General features: G+C 31.1%; 1 protein-coding gene across 1 annotated transcript in view; it reads right to left on the bottom strand.

Moving 5' to 3' along the window:
• LOC148282149 (uncharacterized) overlaps positions 1–25590 on the bottom strand; it is a 53651-nt gene extending 28061 nt beyond the window's left edge. The window contains exons 1-2 of the mRNA XM_088225572.1: positions 25320–25590; positions 3390–3806 (exon numbers count right to left, since the gene is read on the bottom strand). Of these exons, the coding sequence (XP_088081698.1) occupies positions 3390–3806; positions 25320–25410 (508 nt within the window). The 5' untranslated portion in view covers positions 25411–25590. The remainder of the gene's footprint in view (positions 1–3389; positions 3807–25319) is intronic.
• Between the last annotated feature and the right edge of the window lie 1401 nt (positions 25591–26991).

Below are 26991 nucleotides of genomic sequence, written 5' to 3'. Positions count from 1 at the left end.
TTGCAATGTGAAAAGTTGATAATTTCACAATGAACATTAATTAAAACTGATCAGTGTTTAAGCCTTTCTTCTTAATGACTTCAGGTAGCTTGCATTATATTGAGGTGAATACAACTTTAGACAGTTTCTCGCTATATAAGAATTTTTCTATTTATCTCGTGAATTTTCTATCCCCAATTAAAGTTCCATCAAAATTGACATAAATATGACAATGTGGAACGATATAAGCATGTAACTGGCAATGCAATTTCTTTCTACCAGACTAATGTGGTTTTTGTTTTGATTTTTCTTCCGTTTTTTATTACTATTATGGTTTTGTCTTTACGTTCATAACAATATAAATTAATCAAATCAGAATTTGATACAACTGGCTGAGATGGTAAAATGGTTATTGTTTTTGTTCTCTCACGCCGAATTTACCTATCTACCCCTGCTCGATCAGAAACGCCATACTTATCTAATGTTCTTCAAGTGTGAGGTCTTTGAGAATTTAGTATGGGGTTTCAACAATATCCGACTGTATAGGAAAGTCAAAAGTCTCGCTCACACGTTGGTTGCGTTTGCTTGTATTTTTTCTTTTATCATTTACATTTGTTACATTTAACATAATTTAAATTATTGTCTTAAGTGTTAACAATTTATATGATGTGTGTATAAGTGTACACTAATTTACAAAAAAATAGTAAATATTAATGTACATTCTATTTGTTTACCCAATTAAATAAATAAATAAAATGATCTTGTGCTTAATTTTTAGGATTGATGCTTGCTGTAAAATATTATTATTATTATTATGAATAACTTATATAGCGCCATTTTTGTAATATAATACCTCAAGGGCGCTTTTCATAGTGATTTTATTGTTAAAGAAATTAAATTGAAGCTTTTAAATTTGTTATTTAATTAAAACAATTTATTCTGTTGTCACATGCTACGGATTTATTAAAATGATTTAGAGAACAAGTGAGTTTGAAGTTTTTTCCGAAACATCACTTCACTTTCACAGTATCGCACCTCTGCTGGGAGAGCATTCCATGCCATAGGATCTGCGACCGTAAATGCGAGTTCACTCAATTTAGTGCGCTGTTTGCGTAGAGGTATAACTTTTCCTCTCGCCGTAGAAGTAGCTGATCTAAGCGTGAGACGCCTGTCAGCTAGTTAATCTGGAATGCATAGTTCCCTTAGATGTTCCGGAGCAGTGTTGTGCAATGACTTATACATAAGTCAAAAGAGTTTGTATTCGACCCTCTGTGGAAAACGTAACCAGTGTAGTCCCAAAGTAGTGAAGAGATATGACTGAACTTAAAGATTCTGAAAATTAGTCTCGCTGCAGCATTCAATACAGATTGTAGGCGAGTCATTTTGTTCATTGGTAGACCTGCATAGTTACCATTACAATAATTGACTCTAGACAATACAAACGCATTTATTAATTGACGGGCGGCATCAACTGGCAAATTTTTGCGTATACATTTAATTTGTCTCAGCTAGTAGAAGCATGAACTTATCGTTCTACGTATTTGAGCGTCAAGAGAAAGGTCAGAATTGAGTAAAACTCCCAGTAGTTTAACGGTGGGTAAAGCGGTACTCCCTACATTGGGTAGGGCCGTATCCTGGATCAAATTTTGTTGTCTAGCTGAATACACCCATAGTTGTTCAGTTTTGATGGGTTTAATGTTAGTCTGTTTTCAGCCATCCAGTTTCCTATTTTCTCGATGCATCTATCAATTAAATTGACAAGCACACTTCTCTCGCCTGGTTTGCAATAAAAATAAATCTGTGTATCATCTGCATAGCAGTGAGACCACAATCCACATTCTTTGATAATGTTCTCTATATCTTTAGTGTAAAGGAAATAGAGGAGTGGTCTGAGTACTGACCCTTGAGGCACTCCTGTAGACACCCGAAAGTTGGTTGAGCTTTTACCCTGGAACACAACTGCATATTCTCTTTCATTAAGATATGAACTGAACCACATATGTGCCTGATCACGGATACCATAAGTTTTCTCCAGACGTTCAAGCAAAACATTTTGTTCTACAGTATCGAATGCAGGACTCATGTCCATAAGAGCCATCAACACCAGATTCCCAGAGTCTACCGCCGTTATAATGTCAGATAGTACTCTTATCACTCCCGTCTTTGTGGAATGAAAACGTCGGTATGCCGATTGCCTTACCGAAAATAAAGAATTCTGCTCGATATAGTTAACGAGTCTATGAGAAACTATTTTTTCTAGTATTTTTGTTGCGATGGGAAGATTTGAAATAGGGCGAAAACTGGAAAGATCTTCCACATCTAGTTGTGAATTTTTTAAAAGTGGAGTAACATTTGCTTTTTTTATGGCTCTCGAAACAATGCTGCGCTCCATGGATGTGTTAAATAAATCTGTTAAAAATGGAGCTAATACGTTAATGCATTTTTTCAAAAGTCATGTTGGCATCGGATATAATATACATTGTTTTTTGGGTAATGCCGCAACAATCCTTTTAACCTCATTTATAGATGTTGGTTCAAATTTACTGAATTTTTGAAGGGCATTCGCTTAAGTAACAGGTTTTTTCTACTTTATTTGTAAAAAAGTCGGCAAAATCAGTGGCAGTAGCGCCTGTGTTAGATGTCTCTGCTATACAGTCACCACTAAGTCAAACAATAAGGAGAGGTCTCAGAAAAACGTTAATACGAAGTTTTTCCGTTTTATGAAGAATGAATTATGTCAAACTCAAAACCCTGACGAAATCTGCTCAGAGATACCTCTCCTTTATCGCACCGAGAGTGTTAAATGTTTCGGAAGAGCATATTCAGTCCTCAGGGACAACCTCTATTTTTAAAAAAATAGTTTTAGTACTGGATCTTTCTCAGGTGGACGGATTTCAAACTACTGGTGTGTTTTGAAATATTTCGAGTAAGTTTATTTAAGTTATTAAATAAATAAATAAAAAGGTAAATTACACTTTGCTTTGATCTCTTACCGTTGTATTGAATTTGAGTAATGCTAAGTATTTTTTAGTTTAAAAACGTAGAATTGACAAATAAGAAGCATTTCAAAATTTCGTGGATCAGGGCTTATCAAGCTTTTACTTGGTAAAATAAACTGGAAATTATTGGACAATGTAAATTTTAAATTATCAAAAGTAGCCTAAACAGCTAGTTAATTAAGGAGTGTGTAATTTTTACGTAACAACGGCTAACGTTGAGAAAGTAAACAGAGCAACACCGGACAATTTTCAAGTAAAATACTGATTACCTAAAAAACGCATCAAATCTGATTTTTATTGATGGAATAATTGCGATCACCGGACAGTGCCTGGTATTTTTATTTTCTAAAAAAGCACTAATTGACACAAAAGTTGGATATTTAGAAATTTAGTGAGTAGAAACATTCTTACCGATGACCTGAAGGTTGACTCTCGTGTTTCGAGTGGGAGATGCTCTGAAATCCGCCCTGCATCGGTAGTCGCCGCGATCAGTTGCGGCCGCGGGGCGCAGCGTGAGGCGCGCCGTGAGCGGCGACCAGCGCGCGCGGCCCCCCCACGCGCCCGACCAGTGCGCGCCATCGCGCCCCTCCTCACCATCCCCCTCCGCACCGACCCCTTCTACTAGCAGCGCTAGATCGTCCGCGTCCCCCTCGCCCTCCTCCCCTCGGCTGCCACGGGCGTCCCAGCTGTATATGGGCGTGTCTTCTCGGTACCACACGACCAGCAGTACGGAGTCGTTGTGTTGGTGGGGGGAAATGTCACAAGGCAGGTCTGCTCCTCCTCCGGCCACCGCTTGTACTTGTATAGCCTCTTCTTCCGCTGTTATTACTGAAAAAACACAAACATATGAGTAAACAATATTAATTTATTATACAGCGAAACTAACATTCAAATGTATAATAATAAAATACCTAATTTAAAAAACATATTTATGTGCCGTTCTATGTTTTATTTATTTTACAAAAACAAACAGTCAACAATGATATAATAACATAAAAAATATACGGTTTAAAGACAGACCAGCGAAGTTTCTAAATAAAAATCATACATATTGTGTTAATTGTTTTTTCTAGTTGCTTAAATGTTTTTTTTATATATAAAACACATAGGTGGATGATACTTTGAAAATGTGTTTATTTGGAGTATCGAAGAGAACGTAAAAAAATATTTTTTAATTGAGCTCTATTTACATTTTCCTGTAGTTGGGAGTATTTGAATGACAACGATATGGTTTGTAACAAAATTACGATATTACTTTTCTAGCATAAAATTTTGATGCAAATGGTACTGAGATTTCCGCAAATGGAAATAAGAATCCCATTGGTGTTAATTACGTAGGTATGTGGTCATTATAAAAAATACGTTAATAAAATAAAAAACATATAAAATCAAAAAGTTAAACTACGTAGACGGTAAAGGTGAAAGTGCATTTTAGTATTTGCATGTTGGTGCAGTGAGTGTCTTGACAAAGAGACGTGTACGTCTTGACGTTTTTTACGATAGACATAAAAAGTCGGTAAGTTGCTAAATACATACTAACATTCGTTTTAATGTTTTTCTACAAAGTAAGTGCATTTAAAAAAAAAAAATTTTTTTTTTATAAAAATACATCAATACTACAAAAAAAATATATAACGCATCCCAAACTCTAGACCAAGAGCCTTATGATGAGTTAGGATACACGATAATGGAAAGTGAAAGCATGTACATTGTTCATTATTATTTAAATAATAGCAAAAATGAATGTCAAAAATGATTACATAAACATACATGTGTCAATAAATTTATTTAACTTTTTGTACATAATGTTATTTGTACATTGGCGGGCTTATTGCCAAATGGCAATTTCTTCCAACCAACCAATAAAATAAAAGTTTTATTTTTATTATTCAAGTTACAGAACATATTCAATAGAAAATAAAAGATGAAAAAGCTGAAAGTATATAAAAATAAAAATAAACGTATTTGTTTATAAATTACCTTAAATCAAAACTATTACTCAATGGGAAAAAGGAAAAAAGAGGAAAGAGGAAAAAGAAAACGAGGAGAGATTTAGGGAGAGAAAGGAGATGTTTCTTCAGACGTGATTTAAACAGAGATAATGTAGTAACATCTTTGATGGTGGATGAGAGATGATTCCACAGTCGAGCCGCATGGACACTACATGAGTTAGAGAAGAAAGAGGAATTGTGTATGGGTATTAAGAGAGTCCTTTGAGAATGAGAACGAAAAGGTAAACCATGAACTGATAAGCGTTGAAATTTTTCATTAGGACTATGAAGTACATTGAACAGAAGTGAGAGGGAGTGATAGTCTCTCCGCTGTCTAATTTTGAGCCATTTCAGTTGCCTACAATAATCAGAAATGTGGTCATATTTCCTAAGACCAAAAATGTACCTTATGCATGTATTCTGAAGTCGTTCAAGTCTATCGAGTTGTTCACAGCTTAAATCAGTCATGGAAACATCAGCGTAATCCAGAATGGGTAGTAGTAATGCTTGTACAAGAGTGCATTTAGTACTAATGGGTAAGAATTTTTGCAACCTTCTAAGTGAGTGTAGACTGAAAAATATTTTGCGGCTTAATTCATTAGTATGAGCTCGCCAACAGAGATGTTCATCCATTTGTACTCCTAGATTTTTACGAATTTCCTGTATTGAATATTGGTACCATTGACAAAAAGAGGATTAAGTGAAGGTATGTCTAGCTTACAAAGCAATCTTTGACTACCTGCAAACATAATTTGTGTTTAAGATGGGTTTATTAGTAAACCATACTCTTTTGTCCATGTTGACACGCAGTTTAGTGTATTAGACATCGATTCTATTGCTTCACTGGTGTTTTCAGGTCTGCAATGAAGATATAATTGTAAAATCATCTGCATAGAGATGATATGAACAATTGAGACATTCTGCTATCGGATTGATAAACAGGGAAAATAGTAATGGTGATAAAACTCCACCTTGAGGTACTCCAGCGGCAATATCAACCCATTCCGATTGATGATCTGGTGTTTTGATGCACTGTTGTCTAGCTCGTAAATACGATCCGAACCATTTTATAACCGGTTGTGTAATATTTAGTGTTTTAAGTCTAGCCAACAAAAGATCGAAATCCACAGAAGTCGAGTAATGTTATCAAGGTTAGCATTTTGTTATTTATTGCGTATCTAATGTCATCTGTAACCTTGATTAAAGCGGTAGGTGTACTATAGCCCGCACGAAAACCTGATTGATTGGGATCAAGAAGATTATTTGACAAAGATAATTATTTAGCTGATTATATACAACTCGTTCAATGACATTGGAAAAAATAGGTAGAATAGATATAGGTCTGTAATCTTTGACAGAAACTGGTAAAAAAAAATTGGGAAGTGGTATTATAAATGCTTTTTCCAAGCTTCAGGAAAATATCCAGTATTTAAAGAAAAGTTTATAATGTGAGTAATAACCGGTAAGATAATAGGAAAAATAAAGTGTATCAATCTCATACTCAGCTGATCACTGCCCGTAGATTTGGTTTTTATAGAAAGTAAAATACGTTGAATATCAGTTTTTTGAACGGAAAAAAATAAAACGGTGGATAATTGTAAGAAGGTGCCATACTTAAACGTCGGAGAGTGTTGGATTTAGTGCTGACATCCAGTATTAGTGGAGGTGTAGCAAAGTGAGTATTGAGATCGTCTAGTTTGACAGTTGAAAATACTGTTATCTTAGGTAAACCGGCGCCAAGAGATTTTAAAAACGACCAGGATTTACTAGTAGAGTTTTGATTTAAGTTTGTGAGGATATATTTCCTTCTGGCATTTCTGCACAATTGGTTGCAACGGTTTTGCAGGACTCTGAAGGCTTCCCATTTTTGAGGTGAAGCATTTGACTTAAGTTTAGACTTTGCTTTGTCACGTTTCGCCACTAGTTGAATAATGTCACTGGTAAACCAAGGGGTAGGTGAATATTTAAGTTTTACAGATCTCATAGGAGCATGAATGTCAAACAGACCAGTAATTATTCTGTTAAAAGTTTCAAATTTTTCATCAATGGTCTCTAGATTATTAATAACTGACCAGTTTAAACTCATGGCATCAAGTTCAAGTGATTCCTTATTAACGCTTCTAAAGTTTCTGGCAAGAAATGTGACAGGAAGTCTTTTGAGACATTTGATCTTATGGCTAATAAATAATAATTCATGATGAGAAAATCCGGAAGCGGTCAACTGTCCATAATTAGAGACTTTGTCAGGCATGGAAGTTATAATAAGAACTAAAAGAGTATGAAAAACTTGAGTGTGATGAGTAGGATCTAAAGGTAGCAAAGATAGGTTGACTGAACTTATAATATCTCTCAAACGTTGGCATCTGGAGTCTTGTTTTAAAAGACAAGTATTTAAGTCACCCATAAGAATAACTGAGTGAAAATCACCTACGGTGCTTTCCAGCAATGTTTCCATCTCAGAAAAATAGTGAATATCAGGGGGACAATATACCACACCAATCATCATGTCATAGTATTGGAAATTAATCTTTAAAAACAGATATTCAGGATGGCCACTACTGGTTTCAGATTGTTTTACAAGTGAATAATTTATTTCTTCACGCAGATATATACATACTCTACCGCCCCTTTGATTAGTTTGATCACTGCGGATAAGTCGATATCCATGTAAAGGATACAAAGTTGATGGTAGTGATGGTTTTAGCCATGTTTCGCTGACCAGAATGGCATGTGTTGACAAATCCGCAAATGTTGATAGAAAATCGGAGTAATGAGCTGGTATACTTTGAGCGTTTATATGACATACATGAAAGTCTTTAACATAGCATGAAAAATTATTCAAGAGTATATCATGGAGACCAGAAACTTCCTCTGTGTCTGATTCAGTAACATCAGAGTGATAGGAGGAGAGAGAAGTTTCAGGGAGGGATTCGGTAATAGAGTGGAAAGATTCACAGGAAGACGTGGAGGACATTGAATAATAGCACGAACTTAAGTAAGTAGCTACAACTAAATTAATTAGGTTACAAAGTATATAAATATAAAATAATTCAATGTGTTTTAACAACACAGCACTTAATTTTATGCGTCAGTTGGAAGATTACAATAAAGAGTTACAATAAAGAGTTCACGATAAAAAATATATAAAGAAAAGAAAACCTAAGGCAATAGTAATATATATGTTTAAGATATTAAAACAGAAATAAATATATATTACTAAAACACAAGGTTTTAAAGAACACAAAAGAAATAAACTGATTTAAATAAATATAAAGGAAACTGACTTTAATATTGTAGTAGAAACAACAACATTAAAAGATCATTTTAAATGTGAATTGCTGTTAATATAATAAATAAAGATTATAGAAAATGCATGGAAGTAACAACAACATTAAAAAATCATTTTAAATGTGAATTGCTGTTAACAAATAAAGATTATAGAAAATGCATGAAACGAAAAAATAGAATATAAATAAAAAACAACTTCTTTCTCTTACTTATAGTCATAAGAAAGAGAAAAAACGAAATAAAAATTTTAAAATAAAAAAAAAACAAGTTTTAGCTTACATAAATGAATAAATAAAAGAAAATATTATAAAATACAAAGAACAGATCTTTTAATAAACCGTTCTTTCAAAACCCATAGGGTATATTTGTTATTAACAAGGAAAAATAACCTAATAGAGACAATATTATGTGGGTTTATCAATTGAAATGACTTGGTTAGCGGAGTTATGTTCGCTAGGTATAGTATAATAAGTAATTATTACGCACTGATAATTAAAATTCCTGGAACTAAGTTAAAAAAGTTAATTAAATTAACAGTAAACTTAATAATTGAAAATAATATTACGGAGACTGTTTTGTAAGTATCGTATAAAATTTAATGTAAAAAAAAAAAATTACAAAAAAAGTACGTAAAGAAGAGATTTAATATGACGTGAAATGTAAGTCTATAGTCATAAGTAATTACTGATTTTTACATTAAAATGGATATTTAATTGACACTATTTTGACACCTACTTGTTTGTTTACATTTTGCAAGCGACATGGCAAATGTTATTTAGATATATATTTACTATTATGTGGCCAATCAGTGACAATATTATGTATAGAGTATGAGCAGTGAATAACCAATCAGTGATCAAATTGATGTTCTCATTATCGACACTAAACCAGAACAAAGTAGTATATGGTAATAGATTATGGTCTATGGTACTAGAACATACAATTTTTAATTTTTAATTATACATGTAATATCTAGGTATACAAACTACAGCTACAGATACAGTGGGTATACAAAGAAGTAAGCTAAACATGATCTAACATTAAGTCGCATCTCGTTTACCATAACATAAATAGAAATAACAGCGATTACTGTGAAGTTTTAAAACAAATAAATGAACAAGACTAATAAGTTTAAAAGCAAATATGTGATTAAATTCCATTTATTTAGCAACCGTTCTAGGTCGAAGATCTCTTTTCTTGCTGTTTGAAGATCCTGTGCTACGGGAGTAATTTTGAGTAGTGGCAGTGGTTTTGCAAGATTCTGCCGCTAGTTGAAGCTGTTCCACGGTACAGATATTCTTGAAGGATCCATCTGGCATGTGAATAATAACTTTACCATCTCTTGTCCAACAAGAATCAGGCCTAAAACTCTTACGTGCTTCTGAAAATATTTTGTGTCTCAGCGGTGTGAGATATTCGGTTAAAAGAAATTTTGTACCTTTCAATTTCCTTTTCAGAACCCACACATTTATTTTTTTTATTTTTTATTTATTTACTTAAGTTAGTTAATATTACATTGTATATTAACTAATAAATTTACAATTATAACAAATACTTATTAAATATTTCTTACATAACTACATTATTACAATAAACATAACTTTTTTTTTAAATCCGTAAGTTTTCTTTCATTCTTCATACTTTCAGGCATCTCATCATACAGTTTTAACCCTTTATACATTAAGCTATTTTGTGATTTTGTTTTTTTCTTAAGTGGTAGTCTTATCCTATTTCTATTTCTTGTCCTATATTTATGTACATTTCTATTTAATATAATTTCACTTATAAAATACTTTGGCATGAGATTATTAAACGCTTTATATATAAATACAAATACATTATACAATAGTCTTTTCTTTATTCCTATCCAGTTCAATTGTTTTCTCATTTTTTCAACACTATTATATTTGCTTTTTTTCAGTATAATTCTCATTGCTCTATTTTGTAGTATTTCAAACTTGTTTATGTCTCCCTCGTTAGCTAAATATAATATAGTAGAGCAATAGTCCCAATGAGGGGCAATTATTGTTTTGTATATAAGTTCTGCACACTTTTTATTTATTTTTTTTCGAATTCTTCCTAGGAAGAAAATCTTTTTTGAAATTTTCTTATGTATATATTCAAAGTGTGATGTTAAATTTAATCTGGAGTCAAGAATAATTCCTAAGTATTTCATTTCGTCAACCCTTTCAATAATTTTACCATCAATTTTTGTCCCGACATCTGAGCAGTGTATATATTGAATAGGTCTCGGTCGATCCCCATTATTAGATTTCTATCCAACTCGTGTGTGCGAATTCAACGGCCGCGATAGTTTTCGGTATTAGGTGTGCATCCGATGTCCGATAAGATTTTTTTAATCACATCAATCGGAGATGAATCCTGTTCATCGGCCCCGTGAAGCAGCAGAACGTTGTTTCTGGCGGCTGCCTCCAAAACATCCACGCGCAGCTCCAGACTGTCGACTCTCGCTCGGAGTGAGCTCAACGTTTCCAACATCTTCATTCGGATGCTTTTAAAGTCATTTAATATTTTATCTATCGCTGACATATTACCAGCACAAGATTTTCCGGAGACTTCAGTTTTGGCTTGCAGAAGTTTATCCTCAAAACTTGACATTCTCTTTTCGAAAAAATTTGAAATTTCACGTAATTTATCTCTTTTAGCCATTACTTTTGTTAATTATAAGTGTGATTTGTACTGTGTAGTTATTTTAATCACTTATTGCATCGGCAAACTTATTTTAGAGAAAAAATATTAATATTTCTATCGGAGTTAATAATCTACCGACATACGCTTGAAGCTTGAAAAAAGTATACAAACATCTGGACAACACGCTTTATAGTATACGAGCTGAACCCGGCAATGCTTTGCTATTGCTTGAGTTCATACTTATATATGTATATTCAATTAACACAATCGAAAGTCTGATATCAATAACTGTATTTAGTCCATACTAAATATGTACGCATACATGATTATTTTCGTGATTCGGTTGACATAAATTGTGAGGACAGAGAATACTGATAAATGGGTATTCGAACATTATTATCCTGTCATTGTCTTGCAAATACCTCCCCGATACTGTGCAAAAAAGACAACTGCATGTCAGACGATAGACAAAATCGACGTTTCGTTATCCTGTTTTCCGCACCTCAAAAGTTAACTGATTTTGTTCTTCTTTTTGACAAAGTATTAAAATAAAATTTTCAGTATCGGTACGTTTCGCGATTTCCAAAAACAGTTTGTACATTGTGCATCCGAAGACACCAGATAAAACTGTGTCTAGTTCTCATAGTATTTTTGTACAAACGCAACGATAGGGACACGCCAATAGTAAATATCTATAGTGTGTAAAATTAACACTGCTCTACTGTCATAGTCCGGAGAAAAAATACGGGAATACGTTCTTATGAAGAAAAGTCGGACCGCGTTTCCTCTTAAAATTAAACATTTTTAAGTATACTTACCCAAAACTTTACTTCGTAATGCTTTTATGTAGCCATAGAAACAGGTTTGGTGTTCTTAATGTAAACCATCTACCCATTGATACACAAAAGCGCACCTGGAATCCTCTAAAATTATGACACTTAACTCATGCCCAAACTATCAGTCCTGCCTTACGTAAATTAAGTCGTTCATCAATCGCCAGCCGGGTTTTTACGTAAGCTTGCATTTAATTTGGAACTAAAATGCTTGGTTGTGTCGTGAAAGCGTGTAAAAACCGTTCGAATAAACGTTAAAAAGATGGTGTAACTTTTTATTGATAAGTTTGTACCTAGGTATTTGTTTAAAGTTGAATTTCAAAACTGTAAATAATTATTCATTTTCAAATAAATATTTTTTTTGCAAATTTCAAACTCTGCCCTATTAACCAACAGTGGTGAATTTTATGTAAGAATCCGTTTTTCAAAAATGTATCAAATGTCATTTGAAATTATTTAAGCATTACTACTAATCCATTAAAATCATTTTTGCTTGTTAGCGTTAAAATACAAAAAAAAAACATCCTCCGAATTTTTCAATTTATGCATTTTAGTCGAATGCAACCCTAGAAAATCGATGAAAAACACAATTTTCCATTTATTTATTTATTTGGTTTACAAACAATGAAAAATAATACATAATACAAAAAATATTGAAACAATAAAAAATAAATAGACAATACTTATTTTTCATCAATTACATGTAAACACGAACTGAATACATATTTATATAAAATGAGCAAAATAAATTATTAAATTGAGTTGAGAGTAAATGATTGTAAAAATTGAAAAAAGATTGCAAAATTGTAAGAATAAATAATAAAATAAGCATAAATAAAATACGTATTTAAATGAAATGAATAATAAAAATTATCAAAATTAAATTATAAAAAAAAATCATTTATTGATATAAAACAAATAAAAAGAATTCATAAAATACTAATAAAAACAATAAACAAAGTATGCATCGAAATAAAACCAGTAAAGTAATCCATCAAAATTAAATGAAAAAAATAATATATCAATGTAAAAACGCATTGTGTATGCACCTCTTAAACCTAAAAAATCCACCGTAAGAAGTGTCGATTTCTACGTTTTCAATGGTGTTGTATAATCTGCACATTCTTGACACAGGATTGAAGAAAGACACATTATTCTAAAATGAATCTATGTGGAATGTTTTTGGGTTTTTTAACGTATGATCATTGGGAACACGAATTTTCATAGTACTTAAACAGCTTGAACTTTCCAATCTACCATTTACAATATTCTATAAATATAACAAGTCATTTACATTTTTTCTAGTTTCTAAATTTTTAAAGTTAAAGTGTAAGAGTCTCTTTTCGTAACTATTTAGTGTGGAACCCAATTGACATTTCTGTGATAAAAGTCTGAGAATTTTTTTTTGTAAAGATTCAACAACACATGTATATTTATTGTAATGTGGATTCCAAATAGTTTATCCGTGCTCCATTTTTCTTCTTACTAGAGAGTTGTATAATTTTATAGGAGATTGATGGTTTTTAAATGGTTTTGTTGTCCTAAGGATGAATCCAAACATTTTTAATGTAATGTGACTATCAAACACAAATTTTGAATCTAAGGTAATTCCCAAATCACGTATTATTCTTACATTTTTCAACAAAACATTATCTATATAATACGAAAATGCTTTTTTTTCTCGATTTTTGGTAAACTGTAAAGCATAACATTTGTGACGCTAAAAAACAAACGTGGCCATCTCCAGCCACCGTAAAGATTTTTGGTTAATATTTATGCTTATGATGTTTTACACAATAATATTAAGTTTAAACAACTCAGTCTCTTTTATTTTTGCTAAAAAAACCATTTCAAAATCGTATTAATTTTCAAACGTGGCCATGTCCATTGAGTGTTTCAAATCAAACGTGTCCATATCCGTTCGAGCCAATAAGATAGTAGTATTTTATCAAGATGGCTTCCATTGCCCAAAAGATTGTTGTTCTTGCGGTGTATGCTTTTCGAGTTTTTAAGTGTTTAACAATGGAAAACAATACGACTGATGTAGAAAAAGTGACTGCAAATAAAGCACGAAAGGTTACTATATCTAATTACAGCATAAACGTACAAATACGACTGAAAAACTGTAAAGTGATTTCGAAATTCAACTGTTTTATGACAGTTAACGTCGTAAACTTGCTAGGGCTGTCCCTATTTACATTATTTTTTGTTATCATTTAATTTACTTTTATCTATATAAATAAGGACGTACGGCATTTTTTTAAAATATTTATTTTAAAAATATATTTAGATCATCTTTATTTTAAGTGGCTCACATAAAAATAATTTTTAAAAACCTGTTAGTAATAATTTATTGTAATAACTTCGTTCGTATTTATTGTTTTTTTAATAAAGCAATACATAACTTTTTTATAGATATTTTAGAAAAAAATTGACTTGTTTAAGTCTAATTTGGAAATTAGGGCTTGAAACCGAACTTCCTAATGACAAAATGCAGCCCTACGAAAATTGTATGTAAAAAAATTCTTTAAAATGAGTGAAAAAAGAATTAAAAAAATTTCAATAAAAAAGAACTACCTCGGACGACGTTACTTATTCTTCCGGATTAACCAATGGTAAGAAAATTGTGATATATTTCCGGTTTATCGTAAGTCAACTGAAAAATCATCAAAATTTAGCGAAGATAAGGGAAAGAGAACTTGAAACAACGTCACAAGCGGAGTAATTAAAAAAATACAAAACTGTAAAAAATCACAGCGCTGATAAAAAAAATGGCTTAGTTTGAAATTTTTTTTAATTAAAAATAAATAAAAAAAAACACTAAGCTCCCTTATTATGAAATTCGGTTAAAAATTCAGTATAATTTTGAAAACAGTTTTAATTAAAATCCATCTAAGTTGGATATTAGGGATCTTTTTTAAAAAAAAAACACAAAAGTGTGCATTATTTGTCTCTGAATGAAATGTTTCTGTATTTTAAGTTGTTAAACGTGCATAATAAAGGAATTTTGACTGTTTTTAATCAAATTATTAAATACAATATTCTTAAATAAAAAAATATTTCGTACGAAAATTTTCAGATGCTCAGTTCCGGGATTACCTATTAAACCAAAATATAGTCACAAAAAATGATTTTTAGTACACCCAATTGAAATCAAGGGATACTTTAGAATTTCACAATTTTTTTTATAAGTATTCAAACAAAATTTAACAAAACAATTTCCTGCTACAATTTATGAAATTTTTCTCAGTACTATTAAACCCTTAAAAGCAATGATTTAACTGGGTTTAATTCCCGGCAACATTGAGATAAATGTATCAATTAAATGGGTTTATTTTGTAATATTTCATAATCCTTGGACTAGATCTGAAGCTTTAAATTTACATTTTGCCTTTATGTATCATACAATTAAGTTCTCTATGCACTACTGGGTGTAGATGGGAAAATCAGAATGTTGATGATGTACTAAATTGCATTGTAAATATACAATTTATTATGTATCAGATTAAAATTATTGTTCTTTTATACGAGTAAATTATTATTTTTTTTAACGTTGCGTTATCTAGAGTGTTGTGCTTTTAATTATTGCTAAAGATCTAATTTTGTTTTTATTTATTTTAATAAACATGTTTTTTTTATAATGTGACTTTTATCTTGGCACATCCCTGTTGGTTTTTGGAGACACGAATGATAGAGTGCAAAACAAAACAGTTCATCTCCAATGCGCTTTATTTTAAAACTGACCAAATCTAGACAGTGCAAAACAAACATGGACATCTCCAAAATTTAAATGCAATTTCCGAGTTTTTTAACGAATTGTGACTAAAACTCACTTTCGAAATCGTATTTTTTAATCAAAGTACATTTATAGAATAGCACTACGGGAACTCCGTGATTACATTAATCGCTCATAGAAAAACCGTTGATTTACTCAGTTTGACGAACGGTGGAGATGGGCACGTTTGTTTTTTAGCGTCACATTTATCAATGTTTCAAACCATGTCGTTTTGATTACAATAATCACTTAGTGTATCCAAGTCATTTTGCAATAGTGTTTGATCAGATTCAAATTTAATTTTGCGATAGTTTCAAATCATCAGCAAACAAACATTAATATATTTTTTAGCTCTGAGTCTTATTTTATTTTTTTCCTTCAGAAGTTTTATGAGTGACTAAGCCATAGTGGGTAACAATTATTTGATTTTGATCTTTTTTTAGGAATAAATTATTTGTCAATTTTGTTCTTTAGTTTGTCGTAGAACTACTGCACTGTGGACATCTTTAATATTATTAAACAATAAGTTCCAGTCTGTGGACAGTAGCTCTTGGTGACATCTATAGAAATTTCCTCTTTTGAAATTATATTTACCATCAAAATTATTTAATTTTAGAAATCTGATTCTTTCCAAGTTAATATTTATACTAAATGGAGGGTGATGGTGATCTATGTTTGATAAACCCGCAGCTGGAAAAACATGTATATTTGTTTTATCAGAAAAAACAAGGTCTAGGATTTTATCATTTGAGTTAAGTAGATTATTAAATTAATAGAATTTACATCTGAGTGACATGTTAACTAAATGCTGGGCTTTTGGACTCACATAATTAGAAGGATATAATATTTTGCTATCAAATGTGCTATCAGGGTCCCATTTTATTTCTGATATATTAAAATCTCCAATTATTATGAACTGAGATTCTGAATTTGTCTTTTGTTGAATATAAATATTTTGAATTTTACTAAACTGATGGCAGCGAAAATCAGCAGAGCGATTTGGTGGAGTATACAAAATACAAATGTAAATATGAGTATTTGTGTTAGCAGAAGGCTTAATATCTATCCATAGGTCTTCGTCATTACTCTTCTTGTTGAAATTAATTTATTAGAAATATAAACTAGTACTCCCCCTCCCTCTTAACGTGTTGACGCACTTGATTCACGATCTCTTCTATACACCGTGTAGCGGTCGTCAAATAATTATCCACTAAATATAAATATAAAACTTGTAGCCCCGACTCCTTGGCTTTAGCACGAGTAGCAGCAAATAAGACTGTATTATCTTGTGTGAGGTACTCCTGGATGTTTATTAGGGTGGTTCGATTTCTAATTTGTTGAACATTGGAAATTACCTTATGCGGAAAAGATGTTCTGTAGCCTACAGATTACGGGAAAAATAAACAAAAAAATATATTTTTACGATAACTTTTGCCGCGAGACTGTTAAAGTTTAGGTATTTTAACATTTTCATGGTAGTATAAAAAAAAAAATTTTTTTTGGGTATGAAAATTTTTAAATATTTTATTTTAGTATTTATTAAAAAGGTTATACATTAACAAATTAGACACAGTTTTTTTATAATTAATATGTTTTAAGCAGTTTCAGAACTTTTTATCATTTTATGTTAATAAAAACATCAAAATTCCAGTGGACGGTTATTACTAGTCTTAAACATTGGCATTAATTTTCTTAATTTTTGCAATTTTTTAAAAACCTGTTTCTTTTTTCTTTTTTGCAGACAGAAACTGATGCTTTTACAATTCGTGTGGCTTGACTGTGACAAGAAAACCTCTTGGTGGAAGGTAGTATGGCCTCCTTAATAATCGAAGTGTCTCCTATTGCTTCTGAAATCATTTTATAGGTAAATTGTTCAGTCATTCGAGGCTCTGCCAGATTATTTTTTAAAGTCAGATCATCATAATCTGTGGCACAAATATCACATTCTAGAAATAAAAATATTCGAATGCATGTTGCGAGTGTAGTCCGTTTTATTTTGCAGGCTCTCGGAATTCTCCTGAAAACTATTTTTTCTTAGGTGTTTTCTCTTGTCAGCAAGCACTGATAAAATAACATTATCAGGATACAAAGTTAGTCTTTTTTTGAAATGGATCATAACAATTCAATTAAATGATAGTCTTTAATGTCACTTAAATCTCAAGCGGATTATTGTGAGACGCATACAGCTTATGATTACTATTTGCGGTTGATGAACACCCACAATGTCATTTACAGACTTTAATTGCAATGTCATAAGTTGATAATTTCACAATGTCCATTAAGTATAGCTGGTCAGAGCTTAAACCTTTCTCATTAGTGACTTCAGGTAGCTTGCTAGAATATTCAGGTGAATAAAACTATAGGCAGCTTCTTGCCATATAACAATTTATCTATTTCTCCCTTGAATCTTCTGAGACCAATTGTAGTTCCATTGAAATTTACAAAAATATGACAATGTGGAACAATATTGGCATGTTACTGGCACACAAACCACTGTTCTATCGAATCTAATCGCAACCAGCTTTGTAAGAACAATATCAAACCTTATCTTGTGTTTTCCAATTTTTCTAATATTTTTTCAATATTCTCGCACTCAAGTTCTTTTTACCAAACTTATGTGTTTTTTGTTTTGATTTTACTTATACATTCCATTCTAACGAAGTAAAATACAATTTCTTATAATAAATACAGGCACTTACAAAATAAAATGCAACTTAATAAAATTAAAGCTAGGACAAAAAAAATATACTAAGACCTCAAGACAAGATCCGGTCTATCTTAGTGATTGTTTAAATCTATGAAGACTTACACCAAAAAAGTCCAGATCTTGTCTCGAGTTTACAATACGACACAATTAGGGACATTGGGACATTGGTGCATGCAAGCCATAGTTTTAGCTGTGTTGATCGAGGAACAGCACATTATTATTTCGCAACTGGCGCACTGTGGACGAAATAAAAAAAAAACCCAAACTAAGTGGTTTTCAAAACTTTAATAAAAAAATAAATAACGTTTTTTAGTGTAGTATAATAGTCTATGTAAACTTTGTGTTAATTTATTTCAGTCGATAGGGTGCAGCTTGACAACGATGCGAAATGAGCCGTACACTAAATGTTTGGAATTGCATTTTTCAGTTCGCTCTGACGCTTGGGCAAAGGCATTTGTGTATTATGTGACTTTTGGAGAAATTTGTTATGGCTGACGTTTTTCAATAAATTTTTAAATAAATTTATTTAACTATATCAAATTATCATATGCAAGTGATATTTTAACTTCCATTAAATGAACCACTAATTTTGTCTTTTTTGTGCGTTTTAAACGCATATTTCAATGAGCGTTTAGCAACAAAACCCCATTTGTCCCCATTTAAAAATAGACGCGTATTATAAACCGTAGTCTTAGCTTTTATGCAATATTTAAATTGTTACCATCTTTTTTCGCCTCTTTAACACTCTTGTTATTTTTTGGAAAGTCTGTTTATATTTCCCGTAAATAGTTATTTGAAGCATTAAGAGAACGCAGTGCATCAATTGCCAATTCTATGAAGTCGAAGGAGTTTTTAATTAAACTTATATCACAAAAATACCACTTAGTGGCAGATTTGAACATTTTGAACAACAAATTTTCCAAACCCACAAAAAAAATTCAAAACAATTGAAGAGATAAAAAAAAGCTGCGATTTTATTTTAAAGTTTGAAAAACATAATTTAGAGTGGTTGCAAGTAACGATGGTACATCAATTAAGCCATTGAGTAAATTAAACATAAATATGGAGTCAATGTTACTTCTACGTTTTTGTAGATTGTTTGATTGATTGATTATTGTTTTTTGTCCTTACGTTGGTAAAAATATAAATGAATCTGATCATAATTTGCTACAAATGGCTGAGATGGTAAAGTGGTTCTTGTTTTTGTTCTCTCACGCCGAATTAAAATTCAATTACTGACGTTCGATAATATGTTGCTCGATATGTAACGCCAACATCTTGAAGTGCAGCTGATACGATAGCTACCCCTGCTCGATCTGAAACGCCATACTGATCTACTGTTCTTCAAGTGTGAGGTCTTTAAGAATTTAGGATGGGGTTTCAACAATATCCGACTGTATAGGAAAGTCAGAAGTCTCCCTCACACGCTGGTTCCGTTTTCTCGTATTTTTTCTCTTACCATTTACTTTTGCAACATAATTTAAATTATTGTCTTAAGTGTAAACAATTGATTTGGTGTGTGCATGAGTGTCATACACTAATTTATAAATAAATTGACAATATTACTGTACATTCTGTTTTTTTACCCAATAAAATAAATAAATAAAATGATCTTGTACTTAATTTTTGGGATTGATGCTCGTTGTTAGATATCGTCTAACTTCTTTGGTGGTTTTGATAAATTTTTTTTTTCTCAATACAAGATCGATCCACCCTAATGTATATTGGTGACGTAGGTCTACATATGCCGAGATGGGACGCATTCAGATTGCTATAACTATTGATTTTATTATACTTTCTAACCGCCACCAACACCGTATTTCTGACCGACGATGAAGGAAGTGAAATTTTAATATTTCGAGGTCTATTAGATTCCTTGTTTAGTTTTGGTACTCTCCTGTATATTTGTATTTGAAACTCCAAAAGTGGGACAGATATTTTTTGCACAGAGTAGAAAACATTTCGATAATATTCTCTGTTTTACGTTCTGGGACCATTTGAATTTCAATATTGTTGTTTCTAGAAAGTTGTTAACTGCGATTAATTTTTGTATTTAAAACATTAACTTTACTTACTAGATTTGTATTTCCCAATGAAACTAAGGCTAATTTTTCTTCCATTGATTTACTTGACTCGGACAAATCATCATATTTAGCCTAACAAATTCCAATGATGCCGTCCGTACAATTATTTTTTCAGCAAGTTCTTTCTTAATTAAAATTTTTTTTATTAGTAATTGTGTAATTAATTTGGGATAAAATTTTGTCTATTATTTTCTTAATCTGGATTTCGCTAAAAAGGCCATCAATGTGGGGTGGGGATGGTATATTTTTTTTAGTTGTGCTTCTTGACATTGTAAAATGAAGTATACAAGTTCACCACTACACTTTTACTGCTATACAACCCAAATGAATAAATTGTTAAAACTTTTTAATTTTTTTTTTTTTATTCTTTCATTATAGATTTATTTCTCGAATGATAGATAACAACTTTTTACAGGTTATACGCAAAATATTATTGCTTGTACTTTTGTTTTTCGGCCTTATATTTTTTAATACCTTTTTGAACTCAACATATTATATTGAAGATGTTATTATCTATTTATTTATCTATAAATTATTAAGGGCATTTTGTAGCGCTGTGAACGCTAGGATCACGTGGTACTAGTTCTCGTGCCTGCGACACAATCAGGCATTTTCGTTTATATTAAATTTGGTATCGAATTAAATGCCAAGATCACGTCAAAACACGGCTGGCCGTTAAGAAATGATTAAATTTACGTTAGGCATGAGTTAAGTGTCATAATTTTAGAAAACTCGGGGTAAAACATGGTCTGATTTTTCTTTATTAACACATATTCCCGTATTTTCTCCATGGATTATGGCACTGGAGTAGTAAGTTATGCACTTTTTGATTTGATCACGACGAGGTCTCTTATTCAATCACATGAAGAGATGAAACGAAAAACTTACCATTATTACGAATATGGGAAGAGCTCTAAAAAGTCAAAAATAAATAACGTGTGTTCTTATTTACGAAAAAACGTTGGCTGAACCAGCTTATCGCAGGCAAGCCAATGTTCGGGAGTATAAATAATTTTTAGTTGTGGAATTCAACAATAAACAAGTACCTAGGTGCCAACCTTAATTCAATATTTGAATATTAATAGTTTTTAGTTTTGGAATTCAATCATAAAAAAGTACCCAAGTACTTAATCATCAATGAAAAAAGTTTTTCCATTAATTCGAATAGTTTTGACAAACTTTCGATTGTGTTCATTAATTCTTTTTAGGAAAATCTCATATCTACCCATAGCAAAGCATTGCCGGGTTCAGCTCGTAGATACATAAAAGGCAATGTTTGTTTGTGTGTCCTCGATGGACTGAATGGAATGAACTCGATGGAATGACAGGACCGATTTACGTGCGTTTATCAGCGAAATGAAGATTTTAGCCACGATCGTGTTTATAGCTATTAAAAACTTCAATTTATTAAGTAAAAAAAAAATATAACGTAAATGTTTTTTTATCAATCACCAGGGTTGCGTTTGACGAGAATGCATATAATATAAAATTGTCAAGATGTTATTTTTTAGTAGATAAAAAAAGTTTGTTTTTGGATGTTTACCAACGAAATTCGTTTTTAATAGATCCCAATCAGAATATTTCCTAGATTTTCTTATAATTTCTACCCGTTTATTTCTTTTTACTAGACTTTCGGTAATATCTAAATAATATCAACTGGCATTTGATACATTTTTGAAAATTGCATTCTTAAAAAAATACACTCCTGTTGGTGAGAAGAGTAAGTTTGACGTTTGCAAACAGAATCCTAAATTTGAAAATGAATTATTTTACGTTTTGAAATTCAAACATAAACAAGTACTTAGGTACTTACTTAAATACAATATTTGAAAACTAATAGTTTTTTTGTTTACGGATTCAATCATAAACAAGTATCTAAAATAAATACACTTTTAAAAAATCCTCCAAATAAACAAACTAAATGCGTGATCGGTAGGGCCAGTTTTTCAATCCAGATTATAAAAATCTTTGCTCTCATTTTTAAAAACTTTTACATTGAATGTTTTCTAATAAATACATTGTAAAAAAAGCAAGAATATTAAATTACTTGTTGATTTAAGTTACTGAATGCACGTGCAATGCAAAATGTTTTAGATAATTAAGTATACTAGACCAAAACAGAGATTCGATAAATCTTTATGGGTGAATAAATAATGAAATGATATAAGTGAGCATGAAGTATCTGAGCAGGTGAAAACTACAGTTTTCGGTGTAAAACTAAACCAGATTTTCGAGTTTTGATTATTATATTTTTCATTATACTTTACATTTATCTTTACATTTTGGCCGTTCACCGATTATCTATCTATCGCAGTAATACATTCTAGTTCAAGCAAATCAATTATGCGAAATCCCGTTATATTTTTTCTAAAAACGTAAAATAAACCGTGTTCTACGTTAAATCAGGCGGATGAAAAAATCTAGTGGTCATTAATGTCAACCGTATTTTACCAATGGAAAGTAGTACTTTTTTAAAAATTATATTTAAACGTTTGAAGATTTCAATAAAGTGACTCTTATATGCGGAGAAAAAAGTTGTTGTAATCCACAAATTTCTAATTTTACTGGGAACGGGCTGGCCACGCTTTTTAAATATTTGTATTTATTTTTTGAGTGAAATACAATCGCTGGCAATAATATTTTTCTTTTTTCATAAATACTATTTGAATAAAACATTAATATCGATAATAAAATATAATGGGGAGCTGTGCATAATCGCTTATGTGGACCGTTCGCCATTGGATAGAAGCTCCGGGCTGAATTCCTGGGATGGTCAACATTTGTCAAACTAGCACCTAAAGCGTGAGATCGGTCGCCTTATTTTACAGTAAATAGTTGCGATAAGCTTAATTTATTTTATCGTACAGCACCTTATGTTCCATCAGGCGCGCATTAGGCTTTAAAGATGATATTTTAATTATTTTAAATATGTTCGAAACCAACAGTTTGTCACTGATTTTCAATTTCAAATGTATAAGTGTGTGTAGAAAATATGCATGAATGGACATTTTTTTCTTTTTTGTCGGTGTGTCGTTCTATCCTCTCTGCCTACTCTTTTATAGAAACGTTATGATGGGAATATACTTAATAAGTTGTTAGAGCCTTATTGTCAATACTATATAGTCATAGGTATTATGGAATATCGATATTTTTAAATAAATAAAAATACAAATATGCAGTTATTGCAAACATGAACAATGGTAAAAACATAATGTTAACTGATTATTTGAATTTACAGGTTTAATAGTTTAATGTATTTCCGGTCAATAGAATATTTTTTATTTCAATATTACACACTTAGCTAAATCTGTAAAACGGACCCTTGAATGTCCAGAAGGCCCATATTTCACGCATTGGGCTCGTGACAAACACGTGTAACGACGGCCAGTCTCGTTGAACAGAGTTTTAGGTACCTACTTACCAATGAAAAGTTACACCATCTCTTTTACGTTTATCCGAACAGTTTTACTAATTATTTTTTTTGTTAAGTTTGGCACGTAAATTTTATAATGTTTAATTTAAAAAGAAAATGCCGTCCTACTTTTCTTTTCAAACAAACGTATTTCCGTATTATCACTTTGGATTATGGCACTATTAAAATTTACCATCGGCGAGTTCCAACAGTTTTGTTTTATTGATGAAAAGTGTATTATGGGAACTTTTACCATCCGTAAACCCATAAAAACGTCCAGTTTTAAATGCGGTCTTCGTTTGGTTAACTTAATGTCAAATGACCATTTATACTAACGAAGAAAAAATATTGAGAAAAACAAATGTACATATTTTAAAATGTCTTTTTAGCAAAAGTATTGCGGGTATTATTTGTACTATTTAAATTTAGTTAGTTTAGTTTAATAATATTTCCGAAATCATATTTAATCTTATTCATTGCTGTTTCATCATTATTTTGCAAATAGTTTGATTCTACAATATTTTAGAGATTCACCGATGTATGACATATATTTATATATATATATATTATTTATCATATATACATATGATAAATAATTAAGGCTTTAGCACAGAGCCTTGGCGTACTCTTTAATTATTTTCTTTTAGTTCTGAAATTATATTTTTTACTTTCAGTTTTTAAAATTTGTTATTAACGTAAGTTTCAAACCATTTTAAGACATTTTTTTTTATTTCCAATGAATTCTAATTTTTTTATTGATAGAACAAGAATATTAGAAAAAAATAGAAAATATAGAAAAACAGCTAATACATATTTTTGACAATATCTTATTTCCAATCATCTATTAGTTTATTAAGATCTGATTTACATGAAGATTAATTGTTCCTCAATTGTTCTTTCATAACTTATCATATTCGTTTTGTCCAGAAATTCAACAAGTTGATTTTTTCATAATAAATTCCTTCAGTTGTTCATATTTTGGAATCGCGTTGATAGTTAAAGGCAACAGACAAAAACGTTGAAGACATGTGGATCTTTGAACATAAATAGGATGGCAAATGTACATAGTGTGTAAAATGGCCACAAAAACTAGCTAATGACAGATTACAAGCCTGTTAATGCCTAGACTTACGCAATTTCTTCTCAAAGATGTTTTCTCTCTCTCGCAACAAATTTCAATAACTCCCTAGGGAAGAAGTCCAGCCTGTTTACAAGCATTTGGGCATACTCAGAACATTGTTGATAGACAAGGGAAAACCATATCGGTGCAGCTCTTCACACTTGTCTTGCAGAATGTATTTGAAACACCGAATAGGAATAATAAGAGTGTAAAGATTGGCGGTATGTTCTTCAGTCATCTCAAATTCACAGATGACACAGTAGTAATAAGTAAACAGATGAATGAACTAATAATATAATGATAATGTTTACTCTATTTAAGTTTTCAGTATTTTAAAACAATGTTACATCAAAAATCTATCCCTTAAAGGTAATTATAACGTGCTTTATGAGTCACACGATCGGTCTGAAAAAGGCCAAATGAAGCATTTTAGTACATCATTTTGCAGTTTATTCGAATCAGCAAAAATAGTTTCTTACCTTTTTGTGTATCTGATATTCGAAGAAGTAGAAAAAGAAGTGAGAGTACTTCTACTCCTTTCCGCATTCCTTGGATTTCCCGTGCCCACATTTCACTTAAACACCAAGGAACTATTAAAAACACATTTTGCACTTCGCTTACATGATTTTGTCACCAATCTAAACGGAAACCTCAATCCGGTTTTTATTTCATTGTATTGAAGCATTTTTTGTTTGGACCAATTAACACTTGTTTTTATCAATTAAAAATATGAAATTAGATAGCGGTTTTCTGAAATTGTTAAAATAATTATACAATAAGAAAATATTCATCTTCCATGTCTATCTATTAATATTTATAAACATAACGTAAAAAGGTACATTTGTTAATTAAGGAGGGAAGAAATGTGTTAACTTTACAGAAGGGGCGATTGTTGCACCGTCAATACAAAAATTGCTCGCTTTTAATTCTAGCTCTCGATGCATAAATAACTGGTCAACTAAATTTATCAATTTATTTTATTTGACCGGAAAGCCTTGATAAGTTAAAAGAAATACTATCTCGGTCATTTTTTGGCGAAATGGAATGAATGTAATCGTGAGGCCATCGTTGTTATCGAACAACAAGAGATTTTGAGTCTGTTAATGCATAAAAAATATCGAACATGACCCTAGTAAGAAGTCCGTTGGAATGTGGGTCTTCAGTTTGGTCTCCTCATTATGTAACCCATATAAATAGTGTGGAGAAGGTCCAACACATTTTTTAAAGATTCCTGAATTTCAAATTAAGCATTCCAATTGAAGAGCTAAACTATACATGTCTAATGAAGCAATTTAAATAAATATGTATTATTATTTATTGATTATAATTATAACTAACGGCCAAAACCAAATTGTACAAAATTAAAGTAAAATACACAGTTGTATAATTTAATGAAAACATAGTCAATTGTTATGGTTAAACTCAGTAAAAGTAATGTAGAGTAAAAAAAAAAAAAGATTTACAGTAAAAGAGTGAAGTATAGAAGAAAAGTAGTAAAAAAGATGTGCATTTTAGGTTTGTAAATCTTACATAGGCACACATTGTTAGGCACAAAAATTTAGCAAAAAACAAAAAAAAAGACGTTTTTATGAGTTTATTATACAGACTTAATCTCCGGTTCATCGGTTGTTGTTGTAAAGTGAGTAGTTCTTACTTCCTATGTACAACCGAATGAGCATAAACCCATCTAGGTAGCAAGTATGACTACTTGAATATATAAAATTTCAGGGGTCTCAAACTAATTATTTTATTTATTCTATCTTAAAATTAAAGAAAATACATATTACAAATTAAATAAAAATGTTTCATATAAAAACTTAAAACAAATAGAAATATTATATATATATATATACATGCACATACATTTACACATACACGCATATATCCACATATATACACACACATGCAAACAAACATACCGCACATGTATCTAACATATCAAAGTAAGGGTGTACAAGATATGAAATATTATCCAGAAATATTGCAACCATCGTCTCCTTATACTTGGGAAGCGACATGTTCCAGATATCGAGATGTTCTAGAAATTCATTAGCGAGATTTTGCATTCGATTTAGAGGAGTGTTGAATCTGGAAACTGTCCGACTGGTAGTACAATAAAACATTTAACGGTTTTTTGTGTTTTTGGTTGGG

Source organism: Micrasema longulum, unplaced genomic scaffold (assembly GCF_059751315.1).
Source record: "Micrasema longulum isolate JH-2025_06_02 unplaced genomic scaffold, ASM5975131v1 h1tg000372l, whole genome shotgun sequence".
Taxonomy (NCBI): domain Eukaryota; kingdom Metazoa; phylum Arthropoda; class Insecta; order Trichoptera; family Brachycentridae; genus Micrasema; species Micrasema longulum.
The sequence above is the reverse complement of the archived record's forward strand: the minus strand, read 5'-3'. Positions and strand labels throughout refer to the sequence as shown.